General features: G+C 37.4%; 2 protein-coding genes across 7 annotated transcripts; one reads left to right on the plus strand and one right to left on the minus strand.

The window, feature by feature from the left end:
* The first annotated feature begins 949 nt into the window (after positions 1-949).
* LOC121984269 (chloroplastic import inner membrane translocase subunit HP30-2-like) lies at positions 950-7,977 on the plus strand. Its single transcript, XM_042537121.1, has 6 exons — positions 950-1,323; positions 1,898-2,013; positions 6,180-6,306; positions 7,254-7,402; positions 7,566-7,628; positions 7,714-7,977. Exons 1-6 carry the CDS (start codon positions 1,036-1,038, stop codon positions 7,736-7,738), a joined length of 768 nt encoding a protein of 255 aa, XP_042393055.1. The 5' UTR covers positions 950-1,035; the 3' UTR covers positions 7,739-7,977.
* A 1,688-nt stretch (positions 7,978-9,665) lies between these two features.
* Positions 9,666-14,638, minus strand: LOC121984271 (pentatricopeptide repeat-containing protein At2g39620-like). 6 transcript variants are annotated; one of them, XM_042537127.1, is made up of 3 exons: positions 11,483-14,638; positions 10,918-11,451; positions 9,666-10,056 (listed from the first exon to the last, which is right to left on the minus strand). In XM_042537127.1, exon 1 carries the CDS (start codon positions 14,559-14,561, stop codon positions 11,484-11,486), a length of 3,078 nt encoding a protein of 1,025 aa, XP_042393061.1. In that variant the 5' UTR covers positions 14,562-14,638; the 3' UTR covers positions 9,666-10,056; positions 10,918-11,451; position 11,483. The 6 variants fall into 6 exon arrangements, with proteins under 6 accessions (XP_042393061.1, XP_042393058.1, XP_042393062.1 ...); XM_042537124.1 differs by having other exon boundaries at positions 9,666-9,929; positions 9,996-10,056; positions 10,918-14,638; XM_042537128.1 differs by having other exon boundaries at positions 10,918-13,968; positions 14,063-14,200.
* Positions 14,639-16,849: the final 2,211 nt, after the last annotated feature.

Raw genomic sequence — 16,849 nt, forward strand, 5'->3', positions numbered from 1 at the left:
TTTTTGACTATCTAAGATTCACACCCCCAGGATTTTCATCAAGCATCCGGTCACCCTTGACCTGTATGGACTTTTCACCACCTAGGGTTCACTCCCCCAAGATCTCCGTCAAACATTCAGTCACCTTGACCTGCTTGGATTTTTCACTTAGAGCTCTTTTCTCTGGGAGCCCCACCTCCTTTGTTCAAAATTAGTATTCCACCCGCATGGATTTTTGCTCATTGATTTGCTTGGACTTTTCACTTAGAGTTCACTTCTCTAGGAGCCCTCATATCTTTCGTTCAAGATCACTATTCCACCCATATGGATTTTCGTCCATTGACTTGTTTGAACTTTTTCGCTTAGAGTTCACACATTTGAGAGATACCACTTGTTAGAATCAAAATAATTCATGTATCTCTACAATAATATGATATTGTTCACTTTGGGTTTAAACCCTCATGGATTTATTTTTAGGCTTTATCCAAAATATCTCCTACCAACGAAGATATTTTTAATCTTTTAAACTCATGATTTTTTTTTCATATTTTATAAATGTGAAACTTTAATTTTATTCCTATCTAGATAAATCCAAAAACCATAAGTGTTGTCCTAATGTGACACTCTAACATTATGAGTGGTTCAAACCCCTAAATTTTATAGACATTCAAAAATATCCGATATGAGATTCAAATTCTCGTTACATGTTGAATCATCGTTATCTTTTATCACCACACTATGCCCCGGTGGGCAACCTTAGTACCTTACCTCATTATTGTATCAAAGAAGAGATGGCAAATATTGAACTAATTATATGGATTTGCTTCATGTAAACCTTCCTACCAATTTATAGATCCATTAGCAAATTAATTTTATTTCTTTTACCAAATTAAAGAATGATGATTAATAATTGCAGAAAATTAACAATTTTTGTTCCTTGCAGAAATACCCTCTTTTTATTACATTTTCCGAGGTCGTACCCTTATCCGCGATATTTCGCAGTCGGTTTCGTCTCAGAAAAGCAAGAAGTAGCGGCGGTGGGTCGGTCGAGCGGCCATGGATGGGAAACAGAGCGCGGCGACGATGGCTCCGCTGTCTACTCCAACGAACCCTGTCGCCCAGCTGCAGGTGCAATTCAAGGAACTAGAGACTGGATTCCGCGCCTGGCTAGCGAAGCAGCCGACGGCCGTAGAGGCTGCCGTCGTCACCGCCACCAGCGCCGCCCAGGGCGCCTTCATCGGCGCCCTCATGGGATCTCTCACCTCAGACGCCGCCATCCCCACCCCTCCTCCTAATGCCCCTGGCTTCAACCCCCAAGCCATGGCCTCCCTCAAGCAAGCGCAGGTTCCTCTTTGTTCTATATTTTCCTCCCTGTCTCTCACTTTCCTTTTCCACTCATTTCCGCTTGGATTGGTGTAATCTTTATGAATACGCGCTTTTCTTGATTAAGTGAGAAGATGTATTTCTTGTCTTCCGATTTCTTTGATGTTGATGATGCACAAAATGTATAATTGATGATGTAAATGCGTTCCACACTGCCCACTATACAGTTCGTGCCGCTTCTTTTGATTTGTTATTAGCTCGTCTGTTTCTGGGTTTTAATCAAATGGGTCCTTTTTCCTCTGTTAGACCACCATAATATTGTTTGATATTAAGAGTTTCTTTTGCAATGTCTATATAACAGTTACTTGGATATCCAAGCTTCAAACAACCGAGTTATATACTTTTTTTTTGGCTAAACGGTTATATACTTATTTGCATATGCTGATTCTTAAAATACAATTTCTCTTTGTCTTCTTCTTCTACCAATGCCGCATGTTTTATCCTAAAGTAACATAAACAGAGAGCCTTTATATTCTACACGGAACTTTTAGATATGTATGCACTCAAGAATGCTCTTCTTGCATTTATATTGCAGGCTTTTACAGGTGGTCCCTTGGTTCAAGCTCGCAATTTTGCTGTTATGACAGGTACTAATGCAGGCATATCATGCGTGATGAGAAGAATAAGAGGAGTTGAGGACATGCAAAGTAGGTGAGATTCTTGAGTTCATACTTGTGTTATGTTGTGACTTGTGATTACTGAATCATGTTAAGTTTTGATGGAATCAAATAAGTCTTGTCTAACACTTTGATTTCTGAGCAATTTCTAATTTTAGGTTTCCAGGGCACATAGATAGAAGACTTCTGTGGACCATAGAGATCCATGCTGATTTCCTTACTATAAAGGGCACCATACATGAGAAATTCCCATGCCACTTACATATGAAATGAGCAGTCAACTAAATTGTTTGAATGACAATGTCACTGCATTATTTTTTCCAATTTTTTTCTTAAAAAAATGGTGATTGTTTTTGTTTATATTTTCATCCTTTAGATACATTTTTCTCCAACAAAATATTTATTGAAAGATAGCATCGTTGGTAAAATAAAAATTTCTTGATATTTGAGAGTGTACTACTCTTATCAGTAGCATCACTTGTGAGATAGATATTGTTTTTATGTAGAAGGTTGTTTATCTCCTTAGTCTCACATGGCCCAGTGTGGCATGCTAAGTGTGTTATATTAAGGGCTAGTTTACCTTGAAAGAGGGAAGTTGGTTCTGCGAAAGGGGGCCCATCTGATAGTATCGATGTCCCATTTTGATTGATCACTTCCAAGAACATGAATAGAAAGGAATTCAAAGATGAATCCACAGATCCAATTCTGGAACTTTTTGCTTTGGATGGAATGTGCTTTTTCCTCACTTGAATATGGTGCCAGAAGCTTAATCCAACCCATACCTCTGGTGATTAAGCGAGACCTTCACTGTTCACTTGCAACATAAACATGTACCTTTAAGCCTAATGGCAAAGTTCAGACACCCTGTGTGTGCTTAGAGCCTCAACCTGTACCTTTGTGCTTGATGCCCAAGTGTGGGCATTCTACCAGTGCTTAGAGTCTCAACTTGTATCTTTGTGCATGATGCCTAATGTGCTTAGTGTGTCAACCTGTATGTTTGAGTTGAATGGGACATGAGAGAGCATGTTGAGGATGCAATGGCCATCAACGTAAAGGTTGGTCCATCGCCTCATAATCATACATAGACTAATATGAGCATTTTGAATGTGCATATATTTGGAGGAAGTCTCCTTCCCAAATGATTAATCATTTTTGGATAGAATGCTCGATTGTTTGAAGCAATCCTTGTTGGTTAGTCCTTTGCTTTAATATTTTGGACTCTAATACTTTAATATCAAGCAATCCTTGTTGGTTGAGTGATGCCAGATATACACACTACAAATGATGAAGCATTTGATTTCATTTGTGATGCAAAAAGCTAGTAATAGTCTCCATAGATTTCATTCGACCATTTTTTGACCTTTAAAATAAGTATGAAATACATTTGTAGCATCATTTCAAAATCAGATACCACATTAATTTATCTTCATCCTTATAATTGGATTTGCAGATGAATTCTTAAGCCTAAATTTTGTTCTGGATCTCAGGACTAATGTACAACCTATGCCTAAGTTGGTGTTTTTCCTATTTTAATTAATGGTCATAGCTTCCTTGTCAATAGGTAAAGCTCCCATGTTTATTACCTTTTAAAGTTGTCTATTTGTTTAAGTTTGAGGATAAATTACATGCTTGCCCCTACATATTGTGGTATCCTTGAACCGTCCTTCAATTTCTACTTTCCTTGCTTTGTCCCTTTGTCAACCATGTACCAAATTTAAATAAAAGGCAGTCCGGTTACAAAGCTCCCGTTAATGCTGGTACACAGCCTTACCTGCTTTGCAAGAGGTTGTTTTCAAGACTCGAACCTGTGACTTCCGGGTCACATGGTAGCAACTTTGCCGTTGCACCAAGACTCCCCTTCATGTAGCAAATTTAAATGTGTAATATGATGTTCTTTAAGTTTCATGTATGAAAACAAGGCATTAATCATTTTAACTTTTTTTAAAAATGTGTAATGAAAAAAACCAAGTCAACATGATTAATACCTTGTTTTCATACATGGAATTTAAAAAATATCATATAGCATTTTATGGTTTATTGTTTACTCGATTTTGTCCGACATTGTATTCCTTCTTATGAGAACCATTGCCACATTCCTCAAGTTAGGGACTGAACTTAGGAGTTTACAACTGAGCATATCAAATAACCCAAACTCCAAGGTAATAACCATGACTAAAAGGTTATAAGATGTTATAAATTATGATGTCCCTGTTTGGACTCAATTAAAAGGTTTCTAAGGAATATGGTATTCACTGATTAAAATTGCAATTCTTATGATGGTATTGAAATATCTGATTTTGTTTCAGGCTAACATTGTAGTTTTAGTTTACAAAGAGTGGTTTAATATTGAAAACTTGGAATCATCTCTGATCCATATCAATCTTAAGGAACAACAACCAGTTTGGTCTTTTATTGTGGTGAATACTCCCTTGTTTCATCATTTTAAGTCATTAATTCCAAATGTATGGGTGATATTTACTTTATCAGTTGGGAAGATCATACAAGACTCACCACTCCTTAACTACTTTATTCATGATCAAGAGAACTAGTGCTTGACTTCCATTTTATCATTTAAGTCATTAATTCCAAGCATATGTGTTATATATACTGAATCAGTCCATAAGATCATGCAAAGCCAATCAATATTTGTCTACATTATGAACAAGAGAAGAAGAACGTGACTTCCAGTTTGCTTGATCTTGAAACATGCTTTGCTTTACTTCAATCTTGAGATTTTGAGCTTCTAAGTATTTTTCCTAATTGCTTTTGAAGTTTGAATAAAACCTTTGATTGCAATAGGTGTTTGCTTATATTCTGAAATCTATATCCAAATTATTAAAATGTAAAGGAGTTTATATATATATATATATATTGTGTTTTGTCATTCAGAAACTTTGTTTGGGCTTGATACATTTTTATGTACTGAATGTGACAAAATCAAATGTTTGTTAGAGTTGTACACAGATTAACTGTGAATCATATTGAACATCTTGTACATTTGTGTTTAGTATTAGATATGGAAGAATAAATTTAAGGCATGCTAACCTGACATGATTCAAGAGCATCCATATGCAGAATGCCCTAAATTTTATGTCAACCAAAGTGTTCCATTCATATCACATATCTATTCAGAAGTTGTCAACATGAAGGTTTACTGGAGAAGGTTGAATCTGCAAATATTAGTATCCCAATTAGTTAGCACTTCCAACTTTAATAATCTTCGAACTATTTGAGTGCTTATGAATTGACAATCATTTGTTTTCAGTCAGGAAGGAGATTTTTGACCATGAAGAGAGGTATGTGTTTGTATATCAAAAGCTTAAAAAAAACTTAAGATTTGCCAAGAAAATGAGTGTGCCAATCTTTTGACTAGATGGTAGCTGCCTTTAGTCACAAAGTAGATTTGACTTGTCCTTGCTGGAGGCATAGAGAATTGAATGACAGGAAACATGAAATAAACCTAGGAATGGAATAGTATGAAATTCCTTTTTTTTTGTTTGGTATCAAATATCCAAAAGATGAATGATGCACCGTCTATTACCTAACTCGTAACTACATGCCTTTTAATTGCACTGTGACATAATCATATCTCTCCCATCCATTTTGCTCTCATGAAATAAAACATCAGGATAAAAAATTGTTACCTTTCCAACTCATTGTTCACAGTTCCATATTAATCCCTTAATCCAAACATCCTAAATCATGGGATGCCAATTAATTCCTATATTATTTTATTCATTCACACCTAAACCCTTGGGTATTGTCTTTTAGGTGGATTATCTGTACCTTATAATTTCACACTTTTATGTGATATATAAGACAGACTGAAAATTGTGTGAAGTATCAAAACCATAACGCCTACCGCTATAAAAACTAACATGTAAATTGGTGTTACGAATATCTTGATTCTAAGTGGTACAGCTAGCTTGTTATCCAACTTCATATTTATTCTAATCATTTTAGGTTTTACAAAGCTAGAGTGACCTAAAATAATTTGACTCATTCTGTTGTTCTCATCAATAAGCTAGTATTCTTTCTATCAACATTTTGTCAAAGCTTCTTGCAGTTAAAATCCTTATTCTTCATATTGTTTCCACTAAGATAGAGAATCTTGCTAGAGCTGAGAAAGGTTTACAAATATCAGTTTTCTTTAACTTTCAAAATTGGCTTGCTACTCATCTACTCTGATTGTTCTTGTAGTATGGTTGCGGCATTTGGTTCTGGTGCAATGTTTTCGTTGGTCAGTGGCATGGGAGGTCCAAACCAGGCTCTTAATGCAGTTACCTCAGGACTGTTTTTTTCACTAGTTCAAGGTGGTATTTTCAAGGTACATAAAGAGGATTTAAGATTATGTCAGCCACTTGTGATGTCTTATTTTGGATAGATTATCAGTACCTTCTGTACCAAGCTACATTTCATGTGGAAATTTTGATCTTCTACTTGCTATGATAATTTAGCTTTGTTATTATCTTCACATATGTTTTTCCCCCGAATAAAATATAAATAAGGTGAGTATATTTCTCATAACTAGTGGATTTGTTGTGACAATCTTGAAGTTGAGCTTCTCATATGATGGCCATTGTAATGCAACAAACAACATCAAGCTAAGCCATCATAATTTTCTTCTCGGTTAATACTCAAGAGGTAGCTGAATAGCTTTCACAAATGTTCTATAATTTGGTAAATTGTTAGATTCTTCCAATGCAACAGGTTAAGACATGGAATTTGCACTAATTGAAGTGCTGATGAAAAACAGTTTGGATACTATTTCCTATAACCTTCAAAGGAGCAATATAAAATAACAAATATAAAGCAATGAGTCATGGTTTTCGGTTACAGATCTGTAGAAAATATTTTTGATTACAGTTAATTAGGTATAAATGAGATGAGCAATCATCTGGTGATTGTCTCATCTAATGTCGAAAAGAAAATTCTTCATTGGAATAGGATTATAGGAATTAACATAGATTGAACCTCTTTCAAGCTTTGTAGATGACCAAATTGTTCACTGCCTATGCTGGGATCACATTGGTGTAGCATTCATTTATCCTGGTGCCTTGGCAGGCGTTTTAGTAACGGATATTGCCATATTGGTATATTTAAAGGTTTCAAAATCCAAAATCTGGTCAGGATGTTGTTGGAATGCCAAACTCAAATTCTGTCCAAACTCAAATTGTCCTACAATTTTTGTATTCAAGTAGCAAGCACCTGCTCATACTTGTCTATTGTCAGTCCAATATACTGCTTGATTTTTGTGTTCTCTTACAATTTCAGGTAAGTGAGAAATTCTCACAGCCACCAGCTGAGGACATGTTCTACTCCCGCACAAAAGGAATGTTAACAAGTCTTGGCCTTCAGAACTATGAGAAGAACTTCAAGAAAGGCCTACTCAATGATGCTACTCTTCCCCTTCTCACTGATAGGTAAGGATTTTGTAGCCCCTCTATGCACTAGTCAATTGGGCAAGTCCCTGCTTTGCATGAAACCACCTTTCTCACAAATAGTTTTTATATAGATTTTTTATTAGCGCATGAAAGCAATGATACTTTTTCTAGATCCTTTTTTATTCATTTTTACGTGTTCCAGTGCTCTTCGAGACGTCAAAATTCCTCCTGGGCCTAGACTTCTTATTCTTGATCACATTCAAAGGTAAACGAAAGTGCCTACTCTATCAAATTGCTTCCGAAGCTTTCCTTTCATCATACATATTGACAGCTCCAATTGTATCTAACAGGAACCCTGATTTGGTAAAACGATGAAGACGACTGTGAACAATGTTATATTCCAAGCAATGAGAGCAAATTTGGTTGACGGTGCCAGTTTAGATGAACTTTGTGCTTTTGTGATACTTGCTGCGTTTTCATCTTAGAGACAATTATAATAGGGATGATCTGAGTATCCAAATTTTGCTCCAAAATACTGCTCATTGCGATGACTGCAAAATTTCTTTTGTTTGTCACCAGTTACATTGGATAGTTCTAATGTTTGCATCCTGCAAGTATTTTAAATGTCTTTCGGCAGTAGGTCAAACATCTCGTTCTACAGGTTACTATCGTCCAGATCAAAGAGTTCGACATAAATTTTGGAAGTGATAATTGTTTCATCCATTCCTATCAGAATTTGCACCAAGCCACTCCAATTGAAGCCGCATTGTCCCATAAGAGAAGAAAAGACGAAAAACTTAGGCATGGACTGGCTTTGAAAACTATAATTCGTTCCCCCAACTCTGATGGCTGCTCCGGATTATTATGATGCCTGCCAAATTATCACCTGTAATAAGAGAGATTCAGATGCATAGCATACCTTAGGCGTATGACAATCGCCAAGAAAACCAATACATATGATGAAACGCATTAAACATACAAGAACAAAATGATAGTAGTATCTTAGCTGGAATATAACCATATTTTGTGCAGATGAAGAATCAATTGGACAAGCCAATTTTGCAAGAATCATGGCCTGAGAAGATTAGGTCCAGCAAGAATTACACATGGTTCATGTATTAATATATGAAGATTGCATGAACAAATCCAATAAAGAATGCTACTTGATCATTTTTCCTGTAATAAACTTCCACCAATATTGAATTTTATCAACATTGTGATCTACATACTCCTTGCACTCTATCACCAATGTTATGGTCTTCTTAACATCCACCTTGAGCGCCTTTATTCTTCAAGACGCCTTCTGTGTTTGTTTTTGATTTTCCTCTATAACATTTCTCAGTGAAACATTCCTTTTGATTGTGTCATTAAGATTGCTTGACAATCCAATGTATTATCTAGTATCGGCAAAATCGCCTTCGAGGCAAGGTTGAGTTGGCTAGTGTGAGGCAGAGTTGCCACCATAGGGTAAGCGTTCGAATCTCGACAAAGCTAAGAAAAAAAGTTCTCCCTGTACTGGTCAACTACAACTTTCCGTTTTACCTTCTCACATATGGTCATGGAACTAACCGTGTGAGGCCGCTAAAGTGACGGATTCCACCTTTTTAGCTACCATAGTATCGGTAAAATCACTATTTCTATCCTCTGTCGTTGTGTTAGGGGAAATGCCCCATGATTTATCCTTTTCTAGCAAGTGTGGGATCACCCTAGAGGGGTCGCTAAGGTGACGGTTTCACCTTTTGCTCCAATAGTATCGGCAAAATCATGATCCCTCTCACGACATATAGTCAAGTTAGTACTTGAGTGGTAGATTATCATATGGGAGCAAGGATTGAGTTTGAGTCTCTGGAGGAACAATCCCTTGGAAAATAAAAACCCTCTCACCTAAAGAGATCATTCGATCACCATGATTTACTCTCTTCATCTCACTCTCGGGTCAATGGTGAGGGGTGCTTGGGGTGAGCGAGTCATCTTTTGCCATATAGTATTGGCAAAATCAAGTTTTTCTTTATCCTCAAGATTAGATGTATTCATTAAGAGGTTGTTCAGAATGTTTGTAGAATAAGAAATATTTGATCCACTCGTGCTCCCATTTATATCTAGATACAGAGCAACAGAAATTTCCTAATTTGTTCCATAATTCAGAATTTCAGAAAGGAACATTAAAAAAACATGTAATACTTGAAATATTAGTTTACATGCCCATATGCTAATTTCTCTATCAATATATAGCATACTTAATGCAGTGTTTCATGTTTACATATGTATAAAAATGAAAATGAAAAAAGTTCACCAACAAAAGAGCTCACAACAATCAGCACAATTATAATATGGCTAATTGGCCAACATCCTCAGGAAATAGAAATAAAAACAAAAGTGATTGCACTAGCGTTGTGATCACATAGAAGATATTGAATTTTTAGCAGAAGCCTCCTTGACAATTAAATCATCATGGACATCTGGATGTGAAAGATCCACTGGATCTGGATCCAAGCCAACATACCAGTTTTTTTGAACCTTTCTACAAGGTACTTCTAGTTTATCCATCATCAGATAGCCAGAGACCCTAATATAACCACCAGATTTATATCAACCTGCAGCAATCCACCAAACAATTGTTGAAGCTACTTACCTGAAAAAATTTACAACTCCATTGTTGGTAGCTAGCGCTATTTCTCTTGTACCATTCTTGTCTGTATCATATAACAGAGGGCAAGAATGGACTGTCAATTGATGGAAAGCATGCAATTTTGACATCAATGAGAACTGTACGCTATTATGTGTTGAATAACCAAAAAAAACATGCATAGGAATTACCTACAAGATATTGAAATTTATAATAACAGAAATAACGTTAAAGAGATGCGTTCTCTGACACTAGAAAGATTGAGTTTCTAGAAGATAAATTGGTCATTTAATTATAAACTTAATTGCAATTAACACTAACTAAGGATATTTATATTTGTTTGTGTTGAAGAGTTAGAATGGATTGTCGATTGGTAGAAAGCAGACCATCTTGACGAATTTGCAATTTTGACATCAAAGGAAACTGTATGATATTATGTGCTTAATAACTATAAAAAATTATAGAGATAAGAGCTTTGTTGACGAACATGGTTCACAAGTTTTGTTTGTGGACATTGTTTATTCAGTTAAACATATATATATTTAAGCTTATTCATTTAGTTAAATGAGATGTTAAGCTTGGTCATTTAATTGACCTTGTTCATGAACATCGACAAGCAGTGTTAAGCTGAATTTTTATTAGCTCAGGCAATAAATGTGAAGGATGTGTGATTGGTCCTCCCACTATTCAAAAGCCTTATTTCAGTTTCAATTGGAATTGAAAGATTACAAATAATATGGTTGGTTGGATGGATGGATGAAGCCTTATTTTTGTAACCTAATTCTTATTTATGGATTTTTATATAGAGAAAAGATGAATAATTAGTTTAAACTTTTAATTGGTATGAATTGGCATGGTTGAAATATTCAAAGCTATCTCAGCATAAACATTGACATTTATAAAGATTAAAAAAAGGATTGAATGTTACCTTCCCAGTAACATCGCAGCACAACTTTAGAAGTCCCACCACATTTGGTTCACAACTAAAAGATCCATTTATAGCACCAATAAGCTGTCAAATTCCTTGTGTTGATTCAAAGATGCAAAGTTAATGTTTAACAATTAAGAGTAGCATCTCTTCAGCATAGCTTTTGCACTTTTGCTCTATAAATGCACGCTTGAGAAATGTGCTTTTTCAGATATAAGAAGTGGCTGGTTCTTAGCTTTCTGCCTGAAGCTTGCAGGTTCATAGCTGCTGTACAATCATGCCTATGTTGCCTTCTAAAGAAATGAGTACGCTATAGCTAGGAATTCTCCTTGTGATTGACTGCCATGCTGATTATACCCTGTACGGATCTCAGATGCTCCATTTGTATGTTGTAGCAAGTGTGAAAATTCTATCAAGCAAACGTTAGTTACCATGTGAATCCTCCCTTTTGAGGACCAATCCATGTGGCTTCAGAAGATATGTCATGCGAGTACGCAACTCCTAGCTACATTTTGTTGTGTTCCATAGAACCACCTCACCAGTTTGTTGTGTTCCATAGAACCACCTCACCAGTAGTCTTTGCATGAGCATACACCATTGTCAAAATGATGGAAACGACTAGAATCTCTAACTATTATTGTACGGTTAGTTATCTTTGATGCCAATTTAATCACAGTATGGCAATCTCCACAAGCACGGAGATTTTTTACAATTTGGATGGTCACACCATCTTCTGTGTTTAATATAGCAAAGCATAGAGCTAATCTCTCGCTATGACTAGATAAGAAGGATTCTTTCTCTTCTTCTTCAACATTATGCATAACGTGACTTGTGTCAGGAATATAACCCATCATCTCCAACTTTTTATGCAAATGGTTCCAAACATCACGTATGCCCTCATATTGTGGATGAGATTGATCACCAACACTAAATGCATGAATAGTGTTCCTAATATAAACCCAACTGCATCCAGGAGTTTTGTTCACTCTTACGTTATTAATGGCCACTCTCATTCTTCTTACATCTGTCCATCTTCCAACCTGGGCATATATATTTGAGAGAACAACATAATGAGCAACATTTTCAGGTTCTATTTTGACTAAATTGTCCAGTGCAATTTCCCCCATTGCTACATTAGAGTGCATTCTGGATGCACCCAATAACGCACCCCATACACCAGCATCTGGAGTCATTGGCATGCTTTGAATCAAGGACCAAGCTTGACCTAGCTGACCAGAGCGACCCAGCAAATCTACCATGCAAGCATAATGTTCAATGTTTGGCTCCAGTTGGTATTCACTCATTATAGATTCAAAAAGATGTTTTCCGTCTGCAACTAAACCTGCATGTCTGCAAGCGGACAACACACTGAGAAAAGATACAGAATCTGGTTTGACACAGTTAACTTTCATCTGTGAAAAAAGTGATATGGCCCTTTCACCATGTCCATGTATGGCATATCCTGCAAGCATTACATTCCATGATACTACATCTCTGGAATCCATTTGGTTGAAGAAGTCTCTGGCATAATCAAGCCTTCCACACTTTGTGTACATGTCAATTAGACAGTTTCCAACAAGCATTTGAGAAACAAAGCCAGTCTTGATTACGTATGAATGAAGCACAGAGCCTTCTCTTATAGCTGCTAAGAATGATGCCGCTGGTATTATGCTGATAAGAGATATTAAATTAGGCTTCACATTCTCAGTTCTCATTAAGCGGAAAGCAGATAATGCTTCATTAGCACACCCATTGTGCATGTATCCTGAAAACATGGTATTCCATGATATAACGTCATTACAGGACTTGGTCTCTGAGAACAAAAATTCAGCAGTTGAAAGATCCCCACACTTGGCATACATATCAATCGTGGCATTTTTGACATAAAGATCTGAATTAAAACCATTCTTGATGACCAAGCCATGAAGACAGGCACCAAGCTCAATGGCATTTAAGATAGCGCAGGCTGGAAGAGCACCTACCATGGTGCCAGAATCTGGGTGTTTTCCTGTCAATCGCAGCTGATTAAACAACTCCAAAGCTTTAGCAGCATCACCTACTTGTGTGTAACCATTTATCAATGCATTCCAGGTCACAATATCTTTGACTTCCATTTTGTTAAATAAAGTGTGTGCAGAAGAAAAGGATCCACACTGGGCATACATAGCAATCAAAGCCGTTTCCACAGAAACATTCAGATGAATGTGATACTTCAATACATAAGAATGAATGCTCTTTCCCATCTTCAGTTCCAACAAATCTGCACAAGCTGGAAGTAAGCTCACAAAGGTAACTTGATTAGGCATCACACCTGCCATTTGCATTTTTCGGTAGAGAACCAATGCATCTTCAGGATGACCAGTCTGGACACAGGATGAAATCATGGCAGACCAAGCTATGACATCTTTCTCTTTTATCCCATCAAACACTGACTTTGCCTTCTCTAAGTCTCCACACTTAGCATACATAGTGACAAGCATTGTTTTGATTGAGATATCTGAATCCTCCCCTTTCTCAGTCGCACACTTATGAATACTCACTCCCTTGTCTAAATCTCCAGTCTCAGTTGCAGCAGAAAGTGCACTCACCACAGACACTTGATTCAACTTTAAACCTTCACTTTTCAATTTGTCAAAAAGCAACAAAGCATCTGTATAACAGCCATTATACACATAGCCACTTATCATAGTTCCCCATGTAACATCATCTTTTCCATTCAACATCGTGTCAAAAATTTTACGAGCAATGCCAGGGCTCCGACATTTGCAGTAGGTATCAATCAGCCCATTAGAAATCGAAGGCAAGAGGCTCCACCTAAGGATGAAACCATGAATTTCCCTGCACAGAATAAGAGCAGAGAGATCACACACAGCCGGAAACAAGTTAAGAAATGTGACCGAATTGGGGACTTCACCAGCCATTTGCATCCTCCCAAAAACTTCCAGAGCTTCAAGAGGATGGTCATTAGTGGAGAAACCCGCGATCATGGCATTCCAAGAGACAGCGTCTAGCTCAGCCATTGACTCGAAAAGCTCGCGAGCAGTATTGACCCTACCCAATTTTGAGTACATGTCAACAAGACCCGTGGAAATGAAGACATCACATAAGAGCCCTCTTCTCACAACCTCCCTCCTTATCATATCACCTGTCTCCGAGTCGAGAGCGCCAGCGCAGGCCTTGGAAGCAAAAGTGAAGGTGTATTTATCAGGCTCGAGGCCTCCTCGGAGCATGAGGTGGTAAAACTGGACAGCTTTCTTATATTCCCCCGTCCTGTTGTAGCATCGGATCATGGAGTTCCACAAGGCCACGGTAGGGAGGGGAGAGGAGTTGAAGAGGGCGAGGGCAGCATCGCACCGGCCGAAGGAGGAATAGCAACTGAGAAGCAGGGAGCGACTGGAGTCGTCGGAGAGGGATCCGAGGACCACGAGGCGGGAGTGGATCAGGAGAAGAAAGCGGAAGTCTTTGCAGGAACGGAGGAGGTGAGTGAGGTGTTTGGTCGAACAGGTTGGGCGCACTGCGGGAATCGCCGGAGCGCCAGCTGCCAAGGGACGGAAACACCGGAGACTCCAAGCCAATCCTCCGACGAACGCAGAGTTGGCGCGCTCGGCGACCGGCATGGGCGTCGCCGTCGATAGCCTAAGCATAGAAGAAGTGTCGCAGAGCGGCAGAACAGCGAAAAGTATTCGAACTTCTTCGTTCGGCGGTTGGGAAATTTACTGGCTGCAGTATTTGGTATTTTACCAATGGCACCGCATTTTTTTTTTGTAATTTTTCACTTTCCACCGTTGGCTTCTAACAAATACTTTACGCTCGTCTAAACATTATCTATTTTTTAAATGGTCAAACTGAAAAAAGTAAATATATCAATAGCTTTTATAAGAAAATACTTCTTCTTTTTTATTTTTGAAAATCAAAATAAAAAAAACAAAAGGTATAAATTAATGAAAAGATCAAATCCAAAGGAGCTACCAATATTAGAGTCTCTACAAAAAATATTAAGATTAAAGTGTATGGTAGAGTATTCCGATTGTTAAATGGGGTTATAGTATCTCAAGATTATCATAAATTTGTAAAAAAAAATTTCTAAATGAGATAAGCAACTAAAGGATGTTGAATGTTAGACTTTTCATCACGAGCACTTCATATCATCCCAAGATTAACTGGGTCTCTCAATAATTTTATTTGATATTCAAGATGAGGATCTCTAAATATTATTATATTAAAATATTATTTATTAAATTGGTTAAAATTATTTAAACAATATTGATACATTAAGGGGTATTTTTAAAATAAAATCATTGATGAGATACCCATTTGATAATTCTCTTAACTTGAGATGACATTCTCATTTTTGCCCAAGATCAAGTACCCCTATAAACTATTTTAAAAATTCTTAAAATAACATTTTTTTTCATAATTTAATACTCAGAATAAGTTTAATTAAAGCTATAGTACATTAGAGCAATTTTGATGGAGACAGAATTGCTAAGATAAATTATAAAAGAATATTTTAAATATTAAATTATTTTAATAATTTTTAAAAGAAAAAACGAAGGGATATTTAAAGTTACCCTTTTTATTTTCTGGCTAAATTAATTTCTTAGGGCTGCATATTCATTATCGGAATCGATATAAAAAGTAAAATGAAAATATAATTTTTTTTCGTTGCTATTTGGTTTCTGGTTAAATACAAGCAGGCCTAGGTGTCGCCTTTTATTCAAATTAAAGTAGGTTGAGTAATTAAAAAATCATCCAAAAAGAATATAACTAAAATCATCCAAAAAGAATCCGATCATATTAAATCCATTGTACTCTGCTTTATTTTGCATTACAAAAAGTTATTTCTGATATTCAAACTCGTGAGCATAAACAACATTAACTTGAAGAAAGGCTCGAATATAACTAAAAATTGATTATCATAATTAAGAGCGAGCTTTTCTCAAATACAGAATCTTCATGGCAATTATGTAGAAGAAGGCTCAAATGTAGATGGGCCTAATTTGGTCAGAGCATGGCTCAAACAGGCCGGAGCTCATGCGAGGCAATCGACCTTAAAGTTTGAGTCATGCCTGGCCTAACCCGTGACAAATTGAGTCAAGTTTAATACACACACAAAAAAAAAAAAAAAGGGCCGAATATGCCTCAGTCATGCCCAACATGGTCAACCCATTTTACAACATTAGCTCTCATTTATTGTCCCACCACCATCATCTTGACTAGGGGTGAGAAAAAATTCGGTTAAACCGAATAAACCGATCAAACCGACCGATATTTTAATTTCGGTTCGGTTAATTCGGAATTTCGGTTAATTCAATATAAAAAATCGGTTATTTCGGTTTAATCGGTTCGGGTTCGGTTTTAAAGTTTGTTATTCGGTCAAACCGAAAAAACCGAACCCGAAGGTCTCAAATCATAACATAAGTAAACCGGCGGTAAACCCTAAAATCCCTAATCCCTATTCTCATCTCCCATCTCCCGATCTCTGCGACTCGCTCCATCGCCGCCGCTCACGCTCCCGTTCTCGATGTGCCGCCCATCACCAACTCCAGTCTCCAGCGATCTCTTCGTGATCAGCGACTCATCGTTCTCTCCTCCCATCGCCTTCTCACTTCTCAGTTCTCACTGAATCCAGTACTCCACATCTCCTCTGCCTCTGGTTCGCCCTGCTCAGTCCTCCTTCCTCTTGTTGCCGAGCGACTCCACATCTCCGTCAGTGCTCTAGCCATCCCTCCTCCCTTCTCCGAGCATCTCCTCGGTCCTTCTTGCTCACTGATCAGCCCTTCCTCCTTTCACCGTTCTCTCCACCGGTACTTCCTGCTCACTGCTCAGCAGCTCTCCATCCTCCCATCACTCTCTATTTGTTCCTCCTTGCTCACTACTCAGCCTCCCCTTTCCCGTCACTCTCACCACTTGCTCATTCCTCTAGAGCCCC

Source organism: Zingiber officinale, chromosome 5B (assembly GCF_018446385.1).
Source record: "Zingiber officinale cultivar Zhangliang chromosome 5B, Zo_v1.1, whole genome shotgun sequence".
Lineage (NCBI taxonomy): Eukaryota > Viridiplantae > Streptophyta > Magnoliopsida > Zingiberales > Zingiberaceae > Zingiber > Zingiber officinale.

Coding starts and splice junctions, on each gene's coding strand:
- LOC121984271 (XM_042537127.1), bottom strand. CDS start 14,561: ATGCTTAGGCTATCGACGGCGACGCCCATGCCGGTCGCCGAGCGCGCC.
- LOC121984269 (XM_042537121.1), top strand. CDS start 1,036: ATGGATGGGAAACAGAGCGCGGCGACGATGGCTCCGCTGTCTACTCCA. Junction 1,324..1,897: donor CCTCCCTCAAGCAAGCGCAG/GTTCCTCTTTGT, acceptor TTTATATTGCAG/GCTTTTACAGGTGGTCCCTT. Junction 2,014..6,179: donor GTTGAGGACATGCAAAGTAG/GTGAGATTCTTG, acceptor TTGTTCTTGTAG/TATGGTTGCGGCATTTGGTT.